Source organism: Botrytis deweyae (assembly GCF_014898535.1).
Source record: "Botrytis deweyae strain B1 chromosome Unknown BDEW_015, whole genome shotgun sequence".
Taxonomy (NCBI): domain Eukaryota; kingdom Fungi; phylum Ascomycota; class Leotiomycetes; order Helotiales; family Sclerotiniaceae; genus Botrytis; species Botrytis deweyae.
The window spans coordinates 71,941-87,968 of NW_024066222.1; the positions used below are offsets into that span (position 1 = coordinate 71,941).

At 42.4% G+C, this 16,028-nt stretch overlaps 3 protein-coding genes across 3 annotated transcripts; 1 reads left to right on the forward strand and 2 right to left on the reverse strand.

The window, feature by feature from the left end:
• Window positions 1–241: 241 nt before the first annotated feature.
• EAE98_006726 (uncharacterized protein) lies at window positions 242–2,058 on the forward strand (the record flags this gene model as incomplete). Its single annotated transcript, XM_038954349.1, has 4 exons — window positions 242–325; window positions 383–533; window positions 593–1,056; window positions 1,114–2,058. The coding sequence occupies 4 exons, from the start codon at window positions 242–244 to the stop codon at window positions 2,056–2,058; spliced, it is 1,644 nt and encodes a 547-aa protein (XP_038809029.1).
• A 722-nt stretch (window positions 2,059–2,780) lies between these two features.
• On the reverse strand, window positions 2,781–4,533 carry EAE98_006727 (uncharacterized protein; the record flags this gene model as incomplete). Its single annotated transcript, XM_038954350.1, has 3 exons — window positions 2,781–3,024; window positions 3,087–4,258; window positions 4,315–4,533. 3 exons carry the CDS (start codon window positions 4,531–4,533, stop codon window positions 2,781–2,783), a joined length of 1,635 nt encoding a protein of 544 aa, XP_038809030.1.
• Window positions 4,534–6,834: 2,301 nt separating this feature from the next.
• On the reverse strand, window positions 6,835–14,222 carry EAE98_006728 (uncharacterized protein). Its single transcript, XM_038954351.1, has 3 exons — window positions 13,434–14,222; window positions 7,311–13,381; window positions 6,835–7,259 (listed from the first exon to the last, which is right to left on the reverse strand). The coding sequence occupies exons 1-3, from the start codon at window positions 14,044–14,046 to the stop codon at window positions 7,203–7,205; spliced, it is 6,741 nt and encodes a 2,246-aa protein (XP_038809031.1). The 5' UTR covers window positions 14,047–14,222; the 3' UTR covers window positions 6,835–7,202.
• Between the last annotated feature and the right edge of the window lie 1,806 nt (window positions 14,223–16,028).

Consider the following 16,028-nt stretch of genomic DNA (forward strand, 5'->3'; position numbering starts at 1 on the left):
ATCACTATTGCGGTACAATCGATCAATCAACACCAATCAGAACGCCGTTGAGGTACTCGGTGTACCAGATTCTGCGTAGAGCAATGGATCTGGGTTCAGTAGTGATCCTATGGCAGTCGCTTGTTATGTGTCACGAAATAGTCACGCTTCATCTTCCCCTTCTTGCTTTCCCTTCATAATCTGTCCACCAGCTTCAAACATAAATCTGAAACCCGCGTTACGACGAATCTGAGCTGTCACGATGATAAAGTTACTTGATACCATCCATACGTTCGGCCGTGATTACCATCCACGCCTCACTCTTTTCCTCGCTACTACTATATACGTATGTTGTACCGTACTCCTTGTGTATTATATGGAGGAGGTTGACTAAGCTTCATAGCTCCTCGGTGAAGCCATCTACAATGCCTACTTTCATCCTTTGGCCGATGTACCCGGCCCATTCTGGTGCAAAGTATCAAGCTGGCCATCATACTTGCATGCAAGAACTGGCTCTCGTCACATTTGGATTTGGCAAAATCACCAGATTTATGGTAAGTCAACTTGAAAATACTGCTTTTCATGTATTGACATGTACTTATTCCTACATTAGGTGATAGGTTTCGCTACAAACCCAATGGCGTTTTAATAGCCTCACCTAAAGGCTATCGCGATATCTACAATGCCAAAGCAAACGTTAAAAAAGCTAAATGGTACGCGGTATGGCAGAGACGTCATGATGAGCTCAGCACCTTGAGTGCTATCGACCCTCACAAGCATATGTTACTGCGACGACCCTTGAATAACGCATTCTCCGAAAAGTCCTTGCGTTCATCAGAGCCCTACATCATAAAGCATATTGACAAATGGATTGAGCTTTTATTAGATGGCGAAAAGACTAAGGGCATGACTGAATGGGCAACACCGAAGAACTTGGGTGGAGAATGGGCTGACTACCTTATATTTGATATCTTATGTGACTTGTGTTTTGGAAAATCCTTCGAGACTATAGAGCCAGAAAGCCCGGTTCGTCAGATACCGCACATTATTGGTGAATACCTACATCTTATGAACACGGTATGTAGAAAACATGTCATCCGCAAACACTGCGTCGCTAATATTCACTATTTTAAGATTGCACATGCACCTTTCAGAGACTGTTGGGTTTGGCTGAAACCCCGTGGTCTTGATAAGGCACTCTCCTTACTTAGTCCCAAAAATGTTGTCAGTTTCTACCAATTCCTCGGGAAATGTGTCGCAGAGCGCGAGGAGCAAGAGAAAACTCTGGAAAAAGAGGATGTGCACGACGGGCGCAAAGACATCTTTCACTATCTCTATCAGGCCAAAAAGGCAGATAACGCACTCCCCTCCGACACCAAGGGACTCTTTGCATCAGCCAATCTTTTAGTCACAGCCGGGTCTGACACAACTGCCACCGCATTATGCAGTGCCCTTTTCTACCTCACAAGAAACGAGCATGCATATAACAAACTTGCAAAAGAGATACGCGATACGTTTCTTTCCGTCGAAGATATTCACGGTGGTCATACTCTATCCAATTGCCAGTATCTGCATGCTGTTTGCCTCGAAGCTATGCGAATGGCACCCAGTGCACCTTCAGAGCTTGCACGCCAAGTCCTTCCAGGCGGACACACAATCAACGAGCAATACTATACCGAAGGCACAGAAATCGGCGCGTCCAACTACTCCGCAAATTACCACGAAGACACTTACGGAGATCCATTTGTTTTTCGCCCAGAGCGTTGGATCTCAAATAAAGATGCAGGAATCACAGTCGAACAAGTAGCTGTGCTCAAAGAAGCTTTCAGCCCCTTCTCTATTGGACCAAGCCAGTGCCCTGGGAAGAATTTAGCGTTGCTGGAGATGTATATAGTGCTAGGGAGAATGATCCATGCTTGTGATATTCGGAGATCGGTGGATGATGTAGGTGATCGGGGAGCAGGCAGTCCGGAATTGATTTGGGGTAGGAGGAATACACATCAGTATCAGGTTCGTGATGCGTTCTTGGGGTTGAGGAATGGGCCGGTGGTGCAACTTTGTCGGAGAGTGAAGGTGTGAGGAAGGCTGAAAAGTTTGCCAAATTGGGATGGATCTGATTAACCGAGAATTGTGTATTTAGGTTATCAATTGTATGATTTTCAGTCTTGATTATTTAAATAATTGATTATTTACATGGCAGTTTTGCTCTTTCTGATTAAACCGATGAGGTCTTGAAATCTCTTTTGAGTAGTATTAGCAGTAGATTTCGCATTTAATATCACCGAATTCGAGTCGATTCATTTTCGGCCGTAAGCGCCTCTGACCATGCAAACCCATTATTTAAGAATCTGATTCGTCAGAAAAAAATGCACAATGCACAGAAAATTTCATTCTGGACATCATGAAAAAATATACATTTCAAGAAATCTTGGTAGCACTATACAAACCCACAGAGCATCTCTAACTTTTAGATATAATATCCATACAGTAGCCTATCCAGCCACGACACATCTTTAGTTAGCATCCATAACCTGTAAGTCCAAATCATCAACTATACTCCTCCATGCCCAACTGAATGCTGAACCTCCCACTCCCTCGCAACCTCCACATGCTCCCCCCTTTCCTCATCCATATCTGACCTACTCCCAACTGGATTCTCCGGTATATCACCAGAATTTCAACCCATAAAATCTCAGTAAAGCATCTTCATCACGAATAAACAATTCCATTCATTCATTTGACCAAAATAAAAATAAAAATAAAAATAAACATAAACATAAATACACAAAATCATTAATCATTTATTTCATCTCTCCATGGCCATTGCCACTCCCACTCACACTCACACTTTCATTCGCATCCGCAACCATGACCCCTCGTTCCCGATCCGCCACTCTTCCCGCCAAATCCGCAGGACGCGATGGTCTCCATCGCTTCCCCATCAATTGCACAATGAACGTGGGGATGATACTAACTCCGATAAGCAGACCCGCTGCCACAGCTGCGCTTTTCGAGAGACCAAGATTTGTGAACATAGATGGAAACCTATGATGCTATTAATTACGATATTCCCTCAAAGAATCTCAAGAGAAAAAGAGAAAACATACCAAAAAGGACCAATGAATCCCCAAATCTGTCTCACAAATGTGATAAACACTCCAATACTCGCCGATTCCTCGAGATGCGAATCCACCGCATAAGTAATCAAAACCGTCGTGACGATTTGATTTCCTACGCCCGCAATGGCGATGCCGATCACTGGTGTGATATTCCAATGCATTTCCTTTGCCTGTTCTGTGCGGACGAGGAAGACCACGGCTCCAACAATGGTGAGAACAAATCCGGCGTAACTTAACCATAAACGATGTTCGGGAGCGGGCTGGATACCTGTTTTGCGAGCCTTGCGATTCATCCAGAAATCTGAGAGATTGCCTCCTAGTTGTTCACCGATGACGGATCCGATGATGAGAGCGAGAAATTGGTAGCCGAGTTGTTGGGCGTTGAAACCGAATTTTTGGGCAAAAAGTTGGGGGAGTTCGACGGTGATAAGGACCGATCCGAAGAGGAAGGTCATGGCGTATGCAATTGCTGGGATGACAATGCATGGCTTTGTGAAGAGAGTTAGAGGGTGAACGAAATCGTAGACACGAAGTGGTGAAGGGTCGATTCGATGGAAAGTGAGATATTCTTCTCTGAAAGAAGATTTAGGATGTTGGACTCCATGACGAAGATATCTAGTTTCTGGACCCAAGAAAACATAGGCGATAAATTGGACTCCGTTCATGATTGCCAAGATCCAATAAATCCATCTCCATCCTACATTGTTGGCGACGAATCCCATGATGAAGGGAGAAAATGGAACTCCAATTGTAACCATAAGTGTCCAGATTCCCATATAACGAGCTCGATCTTTCTTGAAGAATGATTCTGTGACCACGGCACTACCAATTGCTCCAGCGGGACAGATGAAGAATGCAACAATGGCACGACAAAGTGCCATAGTGGCATAGGTGGGAGATTTAGCACATCCTATGTTTCCAACCAAACTAATAAGAAGTGATATAAGAAAAAGGGGTCTTCGTCCGAAAGTATTGGATAGAGGTTTCCATAGAAGCGGAGCTCCTCCCAAAATAGCAATTTGAAGTGAGGTAAGATATGAAGCTTGTTGAAGTGATACGCCTAGTTCTTCTGCGATACTTTCGTAGGCTGGAATAATGGCTGCTGCTGTAAATGTTGACATACATGCATGGAGTGCAACGAGTACAAGATTTGTAACTTTCTATACTTCTTGTTAGCTAAGTTGAGAGGAACTGATTAAATGATTTCGATATATACCTTTGAGTTGGTCCAGTTATAGGGATCAGCCTCACTAGGTCCGGGTAAAGGATCTAAATCAAGAGTTCCATGTCGTGCAAGAAGATATTGTCTGTGTTCTTCAGATAACTCATTTGCTTCAATATATGTTGCATGAGTTGTTGGATGGTCGATGGTTTCAGAAAATTCACCACTGGGGTTTGAATCTTTACGCTCAATAGCGCCTATTGTGACTGCCATTGTATTGCTTCGTTCAAGACAACTTGATATGGAAGTTTGATATCAAATGGTACACAAACCAAGGTTAAATCAACTTTAGTATTTTGAGAAATCAAAAAAAGTTTGACACTCCAAAACCACTCATCCAAGACTTCGAGCTACTTAAATAAAGGAACTCGTAACGGAAGAAAGAAAAGAAGAAGTTTATGAGCACAAATAGTTCAACTCGAATCGAGGGTACATGTTTAAAATATAGGAGAAAATCTTCTCCATATTCAGCTAATCCACCCCATTCTCCACACTTTCTCTATTGAAGGGCGTTAGGGACCTTGTTCTAAAATCCCATGCCGCTTCCAAGATACCATCCCCCTGTTACTCATCCCGATCATGGTGCCGAATATCCATTCCATTGCAAAAATCATCCAGCATTGTGGAACTTGCCACCAGAATCAAAAAGATAAGCCAAACCCCCGAGATTTGTCAAAGCAGCACCAAATGATACCTAGGTAATGAAATAATGTAACAAAGTTAATAGCCAATGTCCTGTGTATGCCTTGCATACTAAGATGAAATGAGATAGGCAACACGAGAGATTCGTGGTCTATTCACGGTCTTGACTTCGGATGTGAACATTGTGGGGACTTGGACTCTCCACACTTGACCAACACGTAGAAAGTAGTTGGCTACGAATAAGTGGAAGGCGTTGGAACGAGTGGACGGTTGCGCGGCCCCTTGTTCATTTGCAATCCGCGCGGGTCAGTTTGTCAATTTTCTCCAGGTGCTCCACGATATTTTAACTTTTTAGGTTATTGTTGTAGATATTCTGGCCGAAAGTTGGGGTTTGTGGAGATGAACAAATGTTGGGGTATGGGGGAATCGTTCTGGGTTTCTGTTTGCACTTGTATGACTACTTCATATATTCTCTTGAAAACATCGTGTTGCCGGTGATTTAATTGAGGATATAATATTGGTTGTGATCATGTCGTGGATATAGATGTTGGTATGGGTATCTGGAGGTGCATGGTGTGGTGTTGAGGTAGGTGCAAAATACTTTTTCCGAGGTATGTATTGAAGTGGATACAGTAGTGGACGGGAAACTACTATGACACCGCTGTTGATTGATAGACATAGATCTCCAATACGGTATTTACTAATCGCAAATGAAATCTAATCAATTAATTTTTTTCTTAGAAAAGTCCATTAGAGTAAGTTAAGAGTAGGCGGACTTCCAAAAACGGTATATCTTCTCCATTCTGTCGCTCTAGTTCGTTTCATTATTCCTAGTTCTTTGTAATTCTTATAAATCGCTCACAATTCTCTAATGTCCCACCGTTTATATGTAGGTATGTATGTGCATTAGTCATTTCTGTTCATCATGGTGTGCTATTCCAAGCAGTCTGCAGCATCTCCTATAAGCAGGTGAAGGAATCACAAACTTTCAAGAAGATAATGATGTTACATTCACAGAACTCATAATCTCATGGCCCAGTAAAGTAGTCGGACTGTCCCATCTGGGCATATTTCGCCTAAAACAGTGTGCATAAGCAGTGTGCATGAGCAATGCCACCCAGCCTATCCATCTTGGTATCTCAAACAAGACTTTGGGCGTTCCCACACGCTGTAGCCTTCCTATCTACCGACATATGTGCTAACCTTGGCGTTCAATACGACGTCAATCCACCATCCTATATGATTTCTGTGCAAATCAGGTAGGTCAATCAAGGTAGGGAAAAACGCCGTGGAGATCATTTGCGTTGTTGTATATCCTACAGCGAAGTGAAGGAGAACTTTGTATTTTTGATTGGCGATTGAATAAATGTATTGCGAGGATATCGCAAAGGTTTCACCTGCAATGCTACCTCGCCATGTACGAAATAAATTGTATACCCACACTCTTATCCATATTTCAACAAACTCGAGTATGAGAGGCCATCGGATCGCCATACTCGCATTGAAACATTGAAGAGCGTCGCAAGATAAACGTCATGAAGTCTTTTCGTGAATCTCGCAGGTGTCTAGAACGTCCTCGTCGGTACCGAAACTTCTAACACCCACCTACCTACGTGCAGCCCTTATACCATTTTCAATAGCCCCTTTTCACTTGTGTATACAGCCATTGTCATAATCATTAATAACCAATATGCCACTGTCTGTATTGCTCTTAAGTCCTTCAATGATTTTGATGTTGATTCCCTGATGTGAACAGAGAAAATTTAGTATGAGTCCCATCAACTATCATTCTCACTTCTTAAGAATTGATGTACCTACCTAGGCATACCGAAATGAAGCACAGAATGAAGAAGACAAGAAGAATCAAAGTGAAATGTACAAATAATAATAACATTAATCTAAATTAATACCTAAAACTACAATCCTACATATACATATACATATACGCTATACACAAACCCACACATACATACATATACATAACCCAACCCAAATAAATACATAACCATATATACATATGTATGAACATACACATACATACATATACCCATCACTCCAATTAAATATATATCAAAATTACAAATCGAAACCATTTCTACAATCATAAAAGAGCGTCTACTCATATCTAATGCATTTACTCGTAATCAAATAACAATAAAAAATCGACTTTTCCCTCCTTCCCCATATACAACGCCATGCCCATGATCTTGATCAAGAGAAGTGATTATACAAAATCAAATCTATGGGGCTAATACCAAAGCCAACAATGCCATGCGACAGTAAAGGCCATATCTCATCTGTAAAAACATTAGTAAAAATAATATAATTGGGGAAAATTGACAACGTACCTGTCTAAAGTATGCAGCTCTTTGATCGAAATCCACTTCCTCTCCAATCTCGGCATTTCTTGGTAATGGATGCATAACAATCATTGAACTCTTTGCATTTCTCAATGTCTTGTTATCAATGATGAAACTATCCTTCAATCTTTCATACTCTTCCAAATCGGCAAATCGTTCCTTTTGTACACGAGTACAGTAAAGGACATCGGATCTAGCAAGGATCTCGGGGGTCAGCTCAGTAGAGACTGAAAGTAGTTGACCAGGCTTGGATTTGATAAGTGCCAAGATTTCTTGTGGAAGGGACAAAGCTTGTGGGGAGACAAGCTGGATGTGAACATCATAATGTTGAAGAAGCTTGACGAGAGAGTGAACGGTACGACCATATCTAAGATCACCAGTAAAGGTAATGGTGAGACCACCAACAGTACCCAATTCTTCTCTGATTGTGAACAAATCCAAGAATGCTTGAGTTGGGTGTTCTTTGCTTCCATTGCCTCCGTTGATGATTGGAACTGGTGAGAACTTGGCAGCAGTTGCAGCACTGCTCTCTTCAGGGTGACGAAGGACAATAGCATCTCCATAACAACCAAGAGTACGGATGGTATCTGCAAGAGATTCACCCTTGACAGTGGAAGAATGAGAAGTAGCAATTGCAACTGTTCGTCCTCCCAATCTTTGCATAGCAGCATCAAATGATGCGGATGTACGAGTAGATGGTTCGTAAAACATTGTGCAAAGAAGACGTCCCTTGAGAATGGAAAGAACACCTTCGCGTTGAACACCCAATCTCATTTCTTGAGCAACAGAGAAAAGTAAATGAAGATCTTGACGGGAGAATTGATTAACTGAAAGAACGTGTTGATTCTTGAATGGTGATTGACCAAGGAGGGTTTGTAGAGATGGCGAGATAGTTGGTTGAGGGTATAATGGAGCACCCAAATCTTCAGCTATTGAACCAAATTGTGGTGCTTGATTGGCAGCACCATCCAAGAACCTTGAACGAGTTGCAGGTCGCATAGCTGAAGATGATGCACCGGCAAATGAAGAGAACTTTCTCAATCCTTGAGAGCTATCAGGTCTTGGTCCCATAGATGGGGATCCAAGATTAGCCTTGACAAGCGGTGATTGCGGTACTGTGGTGTGCAAATCAATAAGGTGAGATGACATATCTTTGCCATCAATAGCATCTTGAGTTGGTAAGCCATCTAGACAAGCAGTCTTATCTTGGAAGATGACTCTCTGAACAGCTCCTCTTGTGACCTTTCCAACAAGTGGTGACCAAACTGCTCCTGGCTTAACAGTATGTGGTCTATCAATCTCAATCTCTACTGAAGCTCCGACTTGATCGTGAATTTCGAAGATCTCCTTTGGATTATCATGGAGACGAGCCTTAATATCATCAACTGTGAGTCTACCATCTGCAACAGCTGAGAACAATAGAGGCAAAGTGTCAGCAATACCAACAGCAGCATCTGCTTCTGCCTTTGCAATAGTTGCAAGCTGATATGGTAAGCTACCAATGGAAAAGACATCAATGATATTCATGTGTTCCCATAATGCTTCTTGGTCCTTTGCAGTTGGGAGGAAGGAAGCTTCAGGGTAATCACCTTGGCTGAAGAAAAGAGCGTAGACTGAAACATCACAAGTGACTTGAAGACCCTTTTGCTTAGCCAAATCAATCAATCCAATATCATCCTTGGTGGTGACATTGGTGATGTGAATCTTTCTGCTATGGAGACTTGCGAGAAGAAGGATTGACGCAAGATCGGTCATCTTTGCATCAGTGATAATTGGCTTGAAAGATGGCCAAGATTCAAAATGAGCAGTAACAGCAGCTACCTTGCTGATATTATCGGACAAGTGATTAAATGGGATGAAGAGAGAACCGACTTCACCAGTGACTTGACTGATTTGATCAGCGTTGGAAGAAGTTGCGGCAACAGAGAAGTTGTAATCGCAAGATGAACCAATTTTACTGTTGAGTTGAGCTACCTTCAATGCTCTGGCATCGGTGACTGCTCCATCAAGACCAAGAGGCATAACACGAATCATACTGAAACCAGATGCAATCGATGCTTTGGTAACAGTTTGGAAATCACGGCTGCCAGGAGTGGTGATGCCAGGAACAAAAGATGCAATGTTGATAAGACCCGGAAGAACAACAGTTCGGTGACTGGTTTGAGCATCAAATCCGCTAACTTCCATATCATAATGTCTTGCGATGGCTTCGATAAGGATCTTGGCGTTCTTGACATTGGTGACCAAAGGTGTTTGATAATCGACAGCCATACGTCTAGTTTGGTAACCCTTACTCATGTAGTTGGCAGGTCTTCTATATCTGTTGCTGGAAGGAAGATTGATGTAAAGATCAATCATGTTGTTGGCAAGATGTTGAGTCAAAGAGTATTCGGATTTTTGGTCATCCTCACCCTTTCCGAGAATTTCGAGATATTGAACCGGAACATCATGTTCTTGCAAGAAATCTGCGGTACCAGCTGTAGCGAAAAGTTTGTAACCCATCTTTTGAAGCTTGACAACAGATGGAAGCATTTCCTTCTTATCCTTGTATGAACCAATAGAAAGAAGAATGTTTTGCTTTGGTAGCTTGAATCCAGTAGAGATCAATGCTTTAATGTAAGCCTCATACTTGTCGCGACCGAAACAAGCAACTTCTCCAGTAGAAGCCATCTCAACACCAAGAACAGGATCAGCACCAGAAAGTCGAGAGAAACTGAATTGAGGTACTTTAACACCAACACAACCAGCAGGTAATTCGGTAGGTGGGTATGGCATGAATGGTACACCCATGATAGCTTTAGTAGCCATTTCAATAAGATCAACACCCATGACCTTTGAAACGAATGGAGTTGATCTAGATGCACGAACATTACACTCGATGACCTTGATATCATTGTCCTTGGCTATGAATTGAATGTTATAAGGACCAGTGATGTTAAGAGCTTTACCGATCAAGCGGGTAGCTTCTTCAATTCTCTTGATAGTTGTAGGGTCGAGATCTTGAGGTGGCAAGATCAAAGTAGCATCACCGGAATGTACACCGGCATTTTCAACATGCTCAGAGATAAAGTGACCAACCATGACACCATCCTTTGCAACAGCGTCCATCTCAATTTCTTTTGCATTTTCGATATACTTGGTGATAACGACTGGATGATCTCTTGAAACCTCCACAGCTTGAGCAAGATAAGCCTCAAGATCTGGTTCAGAGTAAACAGTGTTCATAGCTGCACCTGAAAGTACGTATGAAGGTCTAACAAGCACTGGATAAGAAACCTTGTTACAGAATGTCTTAGCATCCTCGAAACTAGTCAACTCTTTCCATGTTGGTTGATCAACATGAATACCATCAAGCATACGAGAGAACTTGAAACGATTCTCGGCAGTATCAATCATTTCTGGTGATGTTCCAAGAATCTTAACGTTCTGTCGATGAAGTGGAAGAGCAATGTTGTTTGGTGTTTGACCTCCCATAGCAATGAGAACACCACTTGAAGACTCCAATTCGTAAATATCGAGAATGGTTTCGAGATTGATGTTCTCAAAGTACAATCTATCGGCTTCATCATAATCAGTACTGACAGTCTCAGGGTTGTAGTTGACCATGACAGTCTTGAAACCAGATTCACGAAGAGTCCTAATGGCACGAACGGAACACCAATCGAATTCGACAGAAGAACCAATTCTGTAAACTCCTGAACCGAGAACCATGACACCGTGATCATTGAAAGAGATATCGCTCTCAGATCCATTGTAAGTCATGTAAAGATAATTGGTATGAGCCTCGAACTCGGCAGCAACGGTATCGATTTGCTTTACTACTGGGACAATACCAGCTTCAGTTCTCAACAATCTAACAGCAAGCTCCGTAGAATCCCAGAATTTAGCCAATTGTCTATCACAGAATCCAAGTTGCTTGGCTTGTCTGATTTGATCATATGAGATGGTGCTAGTGTTGAAGGTTGACATGTGCTTGCTGAAGTCATTCAATCCCTTGAGCTTGTTCAAGAACCATTTGTCAATCTTTGTCATTTCCCAAATCTTGTTAACAGAGTAACCAGATTGCATAGCATTAGCGATGGCAAAGAGACGTTGATCCGAGGGTGTTTGAAGTTCATCATCAATTGACATTAAAGCCTTTGTTGCACTGAAACCCAAGTTGTGGAAATCGATAGCACGAATGGCTTTTTGAATAGCTTCTTCGAAAGTTCTTCCGATACTCATGACTTCACCGACACTCTTCATCGATGAACCAAGTTGTGTGGAAACACGAGTGAATTTCTTCAAATCCCAACGTGGCATCTTAACAACGACATAATCCAAAGAAGGTTCGAAACAAGCACAGGTCTGTTGAGTGACTGAGTTCTTGATTTCATTGAGGGGGATATTGAGACCAAGTTTTGCAGCAATGAAAGCCAATGGATATCCAGTAGCCTTGGATGCGAGAGCTGAAGATCTGGACAATCTAGCGTTGACCTCGATAATGCAGTACTCCTTAGAGTCAGGGTTGAGTGCGTATTGAATGTTACATTCTCCAACAACTCCGAGATGGCGAATAACATTAACAGCTGTGGTTCTCAACATGTTGTAATCCTCATCGGATAATGTTTGGGAAGGAGCAACAACAATTGAGTCTCCAGTGTGAATACCCAAAGGATCAAAGTTCTCCATGTTACAAACTGTGATACAGTTGTCACGACAATCACGGACAACCTCGTATTCAATTTCCTTCCATCCCTTCATACTTCGCTCGATCAAAACTTGAGGACTGGCGGCGAAAGCTTTGTTGCAAAGTTCAAGTAATTCTTGTTCGTTGTCTGCAAAACCGCTTCCGAGACCTCCTAAAGCATACGCGGCACGAACGATGACTGGAAACCCAATATCTTTCACGACATGCATAGCTTCGTCAATGTTGTTCGCTGAAGCGGACTTGGCGCATTTCTCACCAATCGACTCCATACTACGAGCGAACAACTCACGATCTTCAGTAGTGATGACAGTGGAGATTGGGGTACCGAGCACGCGAACTCCAAGTTCTTCAAATTCATCCTTGAGCTGAATACCGACAGATAAAGCAGTTTGACCACCAAATGTAACGTAAATTGCATCAGGTTTCTCATGTTTGATGACTTTGCGAACAAAATCAGCTGTGACAGGAAGGAAATAAACCTTATCAGCCAATCCCTTGGAAGTTTGAATTGTAGCAATGTTAGGGTTGATCAAGATGGTATAAATTCCTTCCTCCTTAAGAGCCTTAATAGCTTGACTTCCAGAGTAATCGAATTCACCTGCTTGACCAATACTGAGACCACCACTACCCAAGACAAGGACTTTCTTGACATTGACCTTAGGTGTGAGCTTCTCATTCTCAACTTTCTCACCACCAGGGAAGACAACTGGTGCGGAGAGAAGTTTCTCATCATCGAGGGTCTTTTGGATAGTGTTGATAAAGACATCAAAGAGGAATTCAGTATCCCTTGGTCCAGGAGTACTTTCTGGATGGAATTGAACACTGAAGTATGGTCTGTTGACATGTCTGATACCCTCGTTACTTCCATCGTTTGCATTGACGAAAAGTTCCTCCCATTCCGAAGGCAAGGAACTTGTTTGGACAGCGAAACCGTGATTTTGGGATGTAATATGACATTTTCCAGTCAACATGTTTGTACATGGAATGTTATGTCCACGGTTACCAAACTTCATCTTTTCGGTTTGAGCTCCAGCAGCTCTGGCGAGAAGTTGATGTCCAAGACAGATACCGAAAATTGGGGTTCGGTTCTCCTTCAAGGCAGATTGAATGTGCTTGACAGTTTTGTCCATCATGGCTGGATCACCAGGACCGTTGGAGATGAATAAACCATCATAATCCTTGCCGGCGAGAGCAGGGAAATCATAGTCCCATGGGCAAACGAGCACTTCCACACCACGCTTTACAAGACAACGCAATTGGTTATATTTCAAACCAACATCCAAACACAACACACGTATAGGTCTACCAGAAGGATGTTTCAAAGCGTTCGAAGGATCAGGTTTGTATAATTTTGGCTCGCGAATTGATACTAAGGCATTATGTTAGCCCTTCATTCGGGCTATAGCAAAGTAGGAACTTACCATCTGCGACAAGGTTCTTGGCATTGGGATCCACCCAGTCAATTGCTTCGAATGATGATCTCCAATCCTTTGTAGATAAAGCAGAGATGTTGTCGTTTCCATTGGCAGGGATATTCTTTTGCAACAACATTCGTCCAAGCATACTACCTTCTTCTCGTATTCTCTTGGTTAAAGCTCTGGTATCAACACCATAGATTGCTGGAACACCTTGCTCTTTCAGCCATGTTCCCAAAGAGGAGGTTGCGAGGAAATGAGAAAACTCTTCGCCTGCGTACGAAGCGCAAATCAAACCTGCAATGTGGATTTGAGATGCTTCGAAATGTGCTGGCAGATCCTTGAGGAGTTCATCCATGGTTTCTCGAGATGGTACACCATAGTTACCCACCAAAGGGAACGTAATGACCAAGATTTGTCCACGGTATGAAGGGTCAGTGATTGATTCTGGGTACCCCACCATACCTGTCTGGAAGACCAATTCTCCTGCGACACTCTTCTGCGCACCAAAACTATATCCTTGATAAATTGTGCCATCCTTCAATTCCAAACTGATGAGTCCTTCATCTGTGCCATTGAGGATTGGGGCGGCAACTGGAGGGAAAACTAATTCTGCCATTATGATGTAAGATATTGAAAAGAGGTTTTTTGAGATCTGCGCGCAAGGACTTCAAGAAATGCCCTTCAACAAGCTGCAAAGCAGATTGAGGAGTGCTTTAGTGATCCAAGTTCGCCAGTTTGTAGGTCAAGTATCAAAGAATAATTCCTGACCGTACGACTTTTTGGATATAAAAGATTGAAAGTGTTGAATAAGTTTTTGAGAGTTTAGGAATTTCTCTCCAGAAAATGGGACTCCTCAATTTTTTTTTCTGGTGCTGAACAACCGAGGGGAGCCGATTCGGTATTGGGCTTAGCTCATCGAGCTAGCAGGGATGTAAAGTCAAGGCTGTCACCAATTATCATCAGCCTTGCATCTACCCCTCGTGCCCCTCAAGAACTTTTCACCGGTATATTGCCAGAATAACACCGATGATATTATGTCATAAAGGTGGACTGAAGACTCACCTGGGTAGCACGTGGATAGCACGTGGGTATCAAATATCCAGCACTTGTAGTAATTAAACTGTCAAAGTAATGTTCAAGATGGATCATACGTATAGATAGAGTTCACAGCATTTATGTAGAATGAGATTACTACGGTAGAGTAGGTAAAATGTTCTGTTCTGTGTTGTGTCATCGGAATATAAATCAGTCTACGGCAGCTGTTTGACGCTCAACATCTTTCCTACCTCTCCTACACCGAAAGTTTGCATTGAAGGTTGCCGTTTCTGTGTTCTGATACTGGTACTGGTCAAGATACATGGACTGATACACAACAGCCGTATGGATATCAGTACCTACCTATCTACCTAGTACCGGTAGACTCCTCTATTTTCATGTGGAAGTTTCCATTGCAGAGACCGCCCAACGTTATTGCAAGATGGACAATTCTCTTGGTGGCTTGAAATATTGGTTACCTAGCAATAACTTTAAGCATTATGTTCCTTCCATCAATGTTTATGCGGTGAGCATATTGATATTGATATTGATATTCGGAATCAATCTTCACTGCATCTCGCATACGAAAACAAGAAGATCTCGTACCAAGCCATGAAATGCATGCGAGTCAGACCTACAGGAAGAACTCATATATACCTTGGGGTAGAATAGCGGTCTGTTCGTTGATTGAATGATGTGAGCCTTGTGAATTCAAGCAAGTCCCCGGAAGTTTTTTTTCTCTCTCTCCCACCCCCACTCATAACCGATATAATAAATACAAGAATCCGTTACTGTATATGATTACCTCGATTACTTATATCACCCACACCAGTTGACATTGACCACCTGCTCATTGTCCAATAGAGGAAGTTGCAACATGCAATATGTAATCCATATACCTAGATCCCCAGGTAGGTAGGTAGTATGTCTCTGATGATGTACCAATTTTTCAGATCGCTCATGATCTCTCATGCGGATATGGATTGATGAGCTTGCTCATAGGTACTGGGTAGCGAGGTAGCTTCTAAGTTCTAACGATTCTCCTCCTTCCTATGGAAAGGAAATTAATTGGTTTGAGATTTGAGACACCATCGACGCTTAGTTCACACAGCACAAGAGGGGAAGAAGATCATTCAAGAAAATGGACCAATGTCGTCCTTGTTCTGGGAAAGCGACAAATTGGGCCAGAACATTTGGTAGATGGCGAATGGATGGACTACCTTGACTACCTTGACTACCTTGACTACCAATCTCATAATCCAATAAGACTCTCGTTTTGGCAGCTTCTTCTTTTCATCATGCAAATAAGGTAAGCTGACCTTCCCCATATTAAAAGTCCTCAAGCCACCAACTCCTCGAAATGACTTCTAATGCATGATAATGATATCTCGTTGTATTGAGATGAGAGATGAGGGATAAGGGATGAGAGAGTACGGTAGAACTAAACAACTTCAGATTATATACCTATCTATCTTCATTCCATCACGAGGACATCTCATATGAACGGAAGCGTGGTTTTACATTACATTTACCAAGTGAGACTCAGTGAGTACGTACCGACCT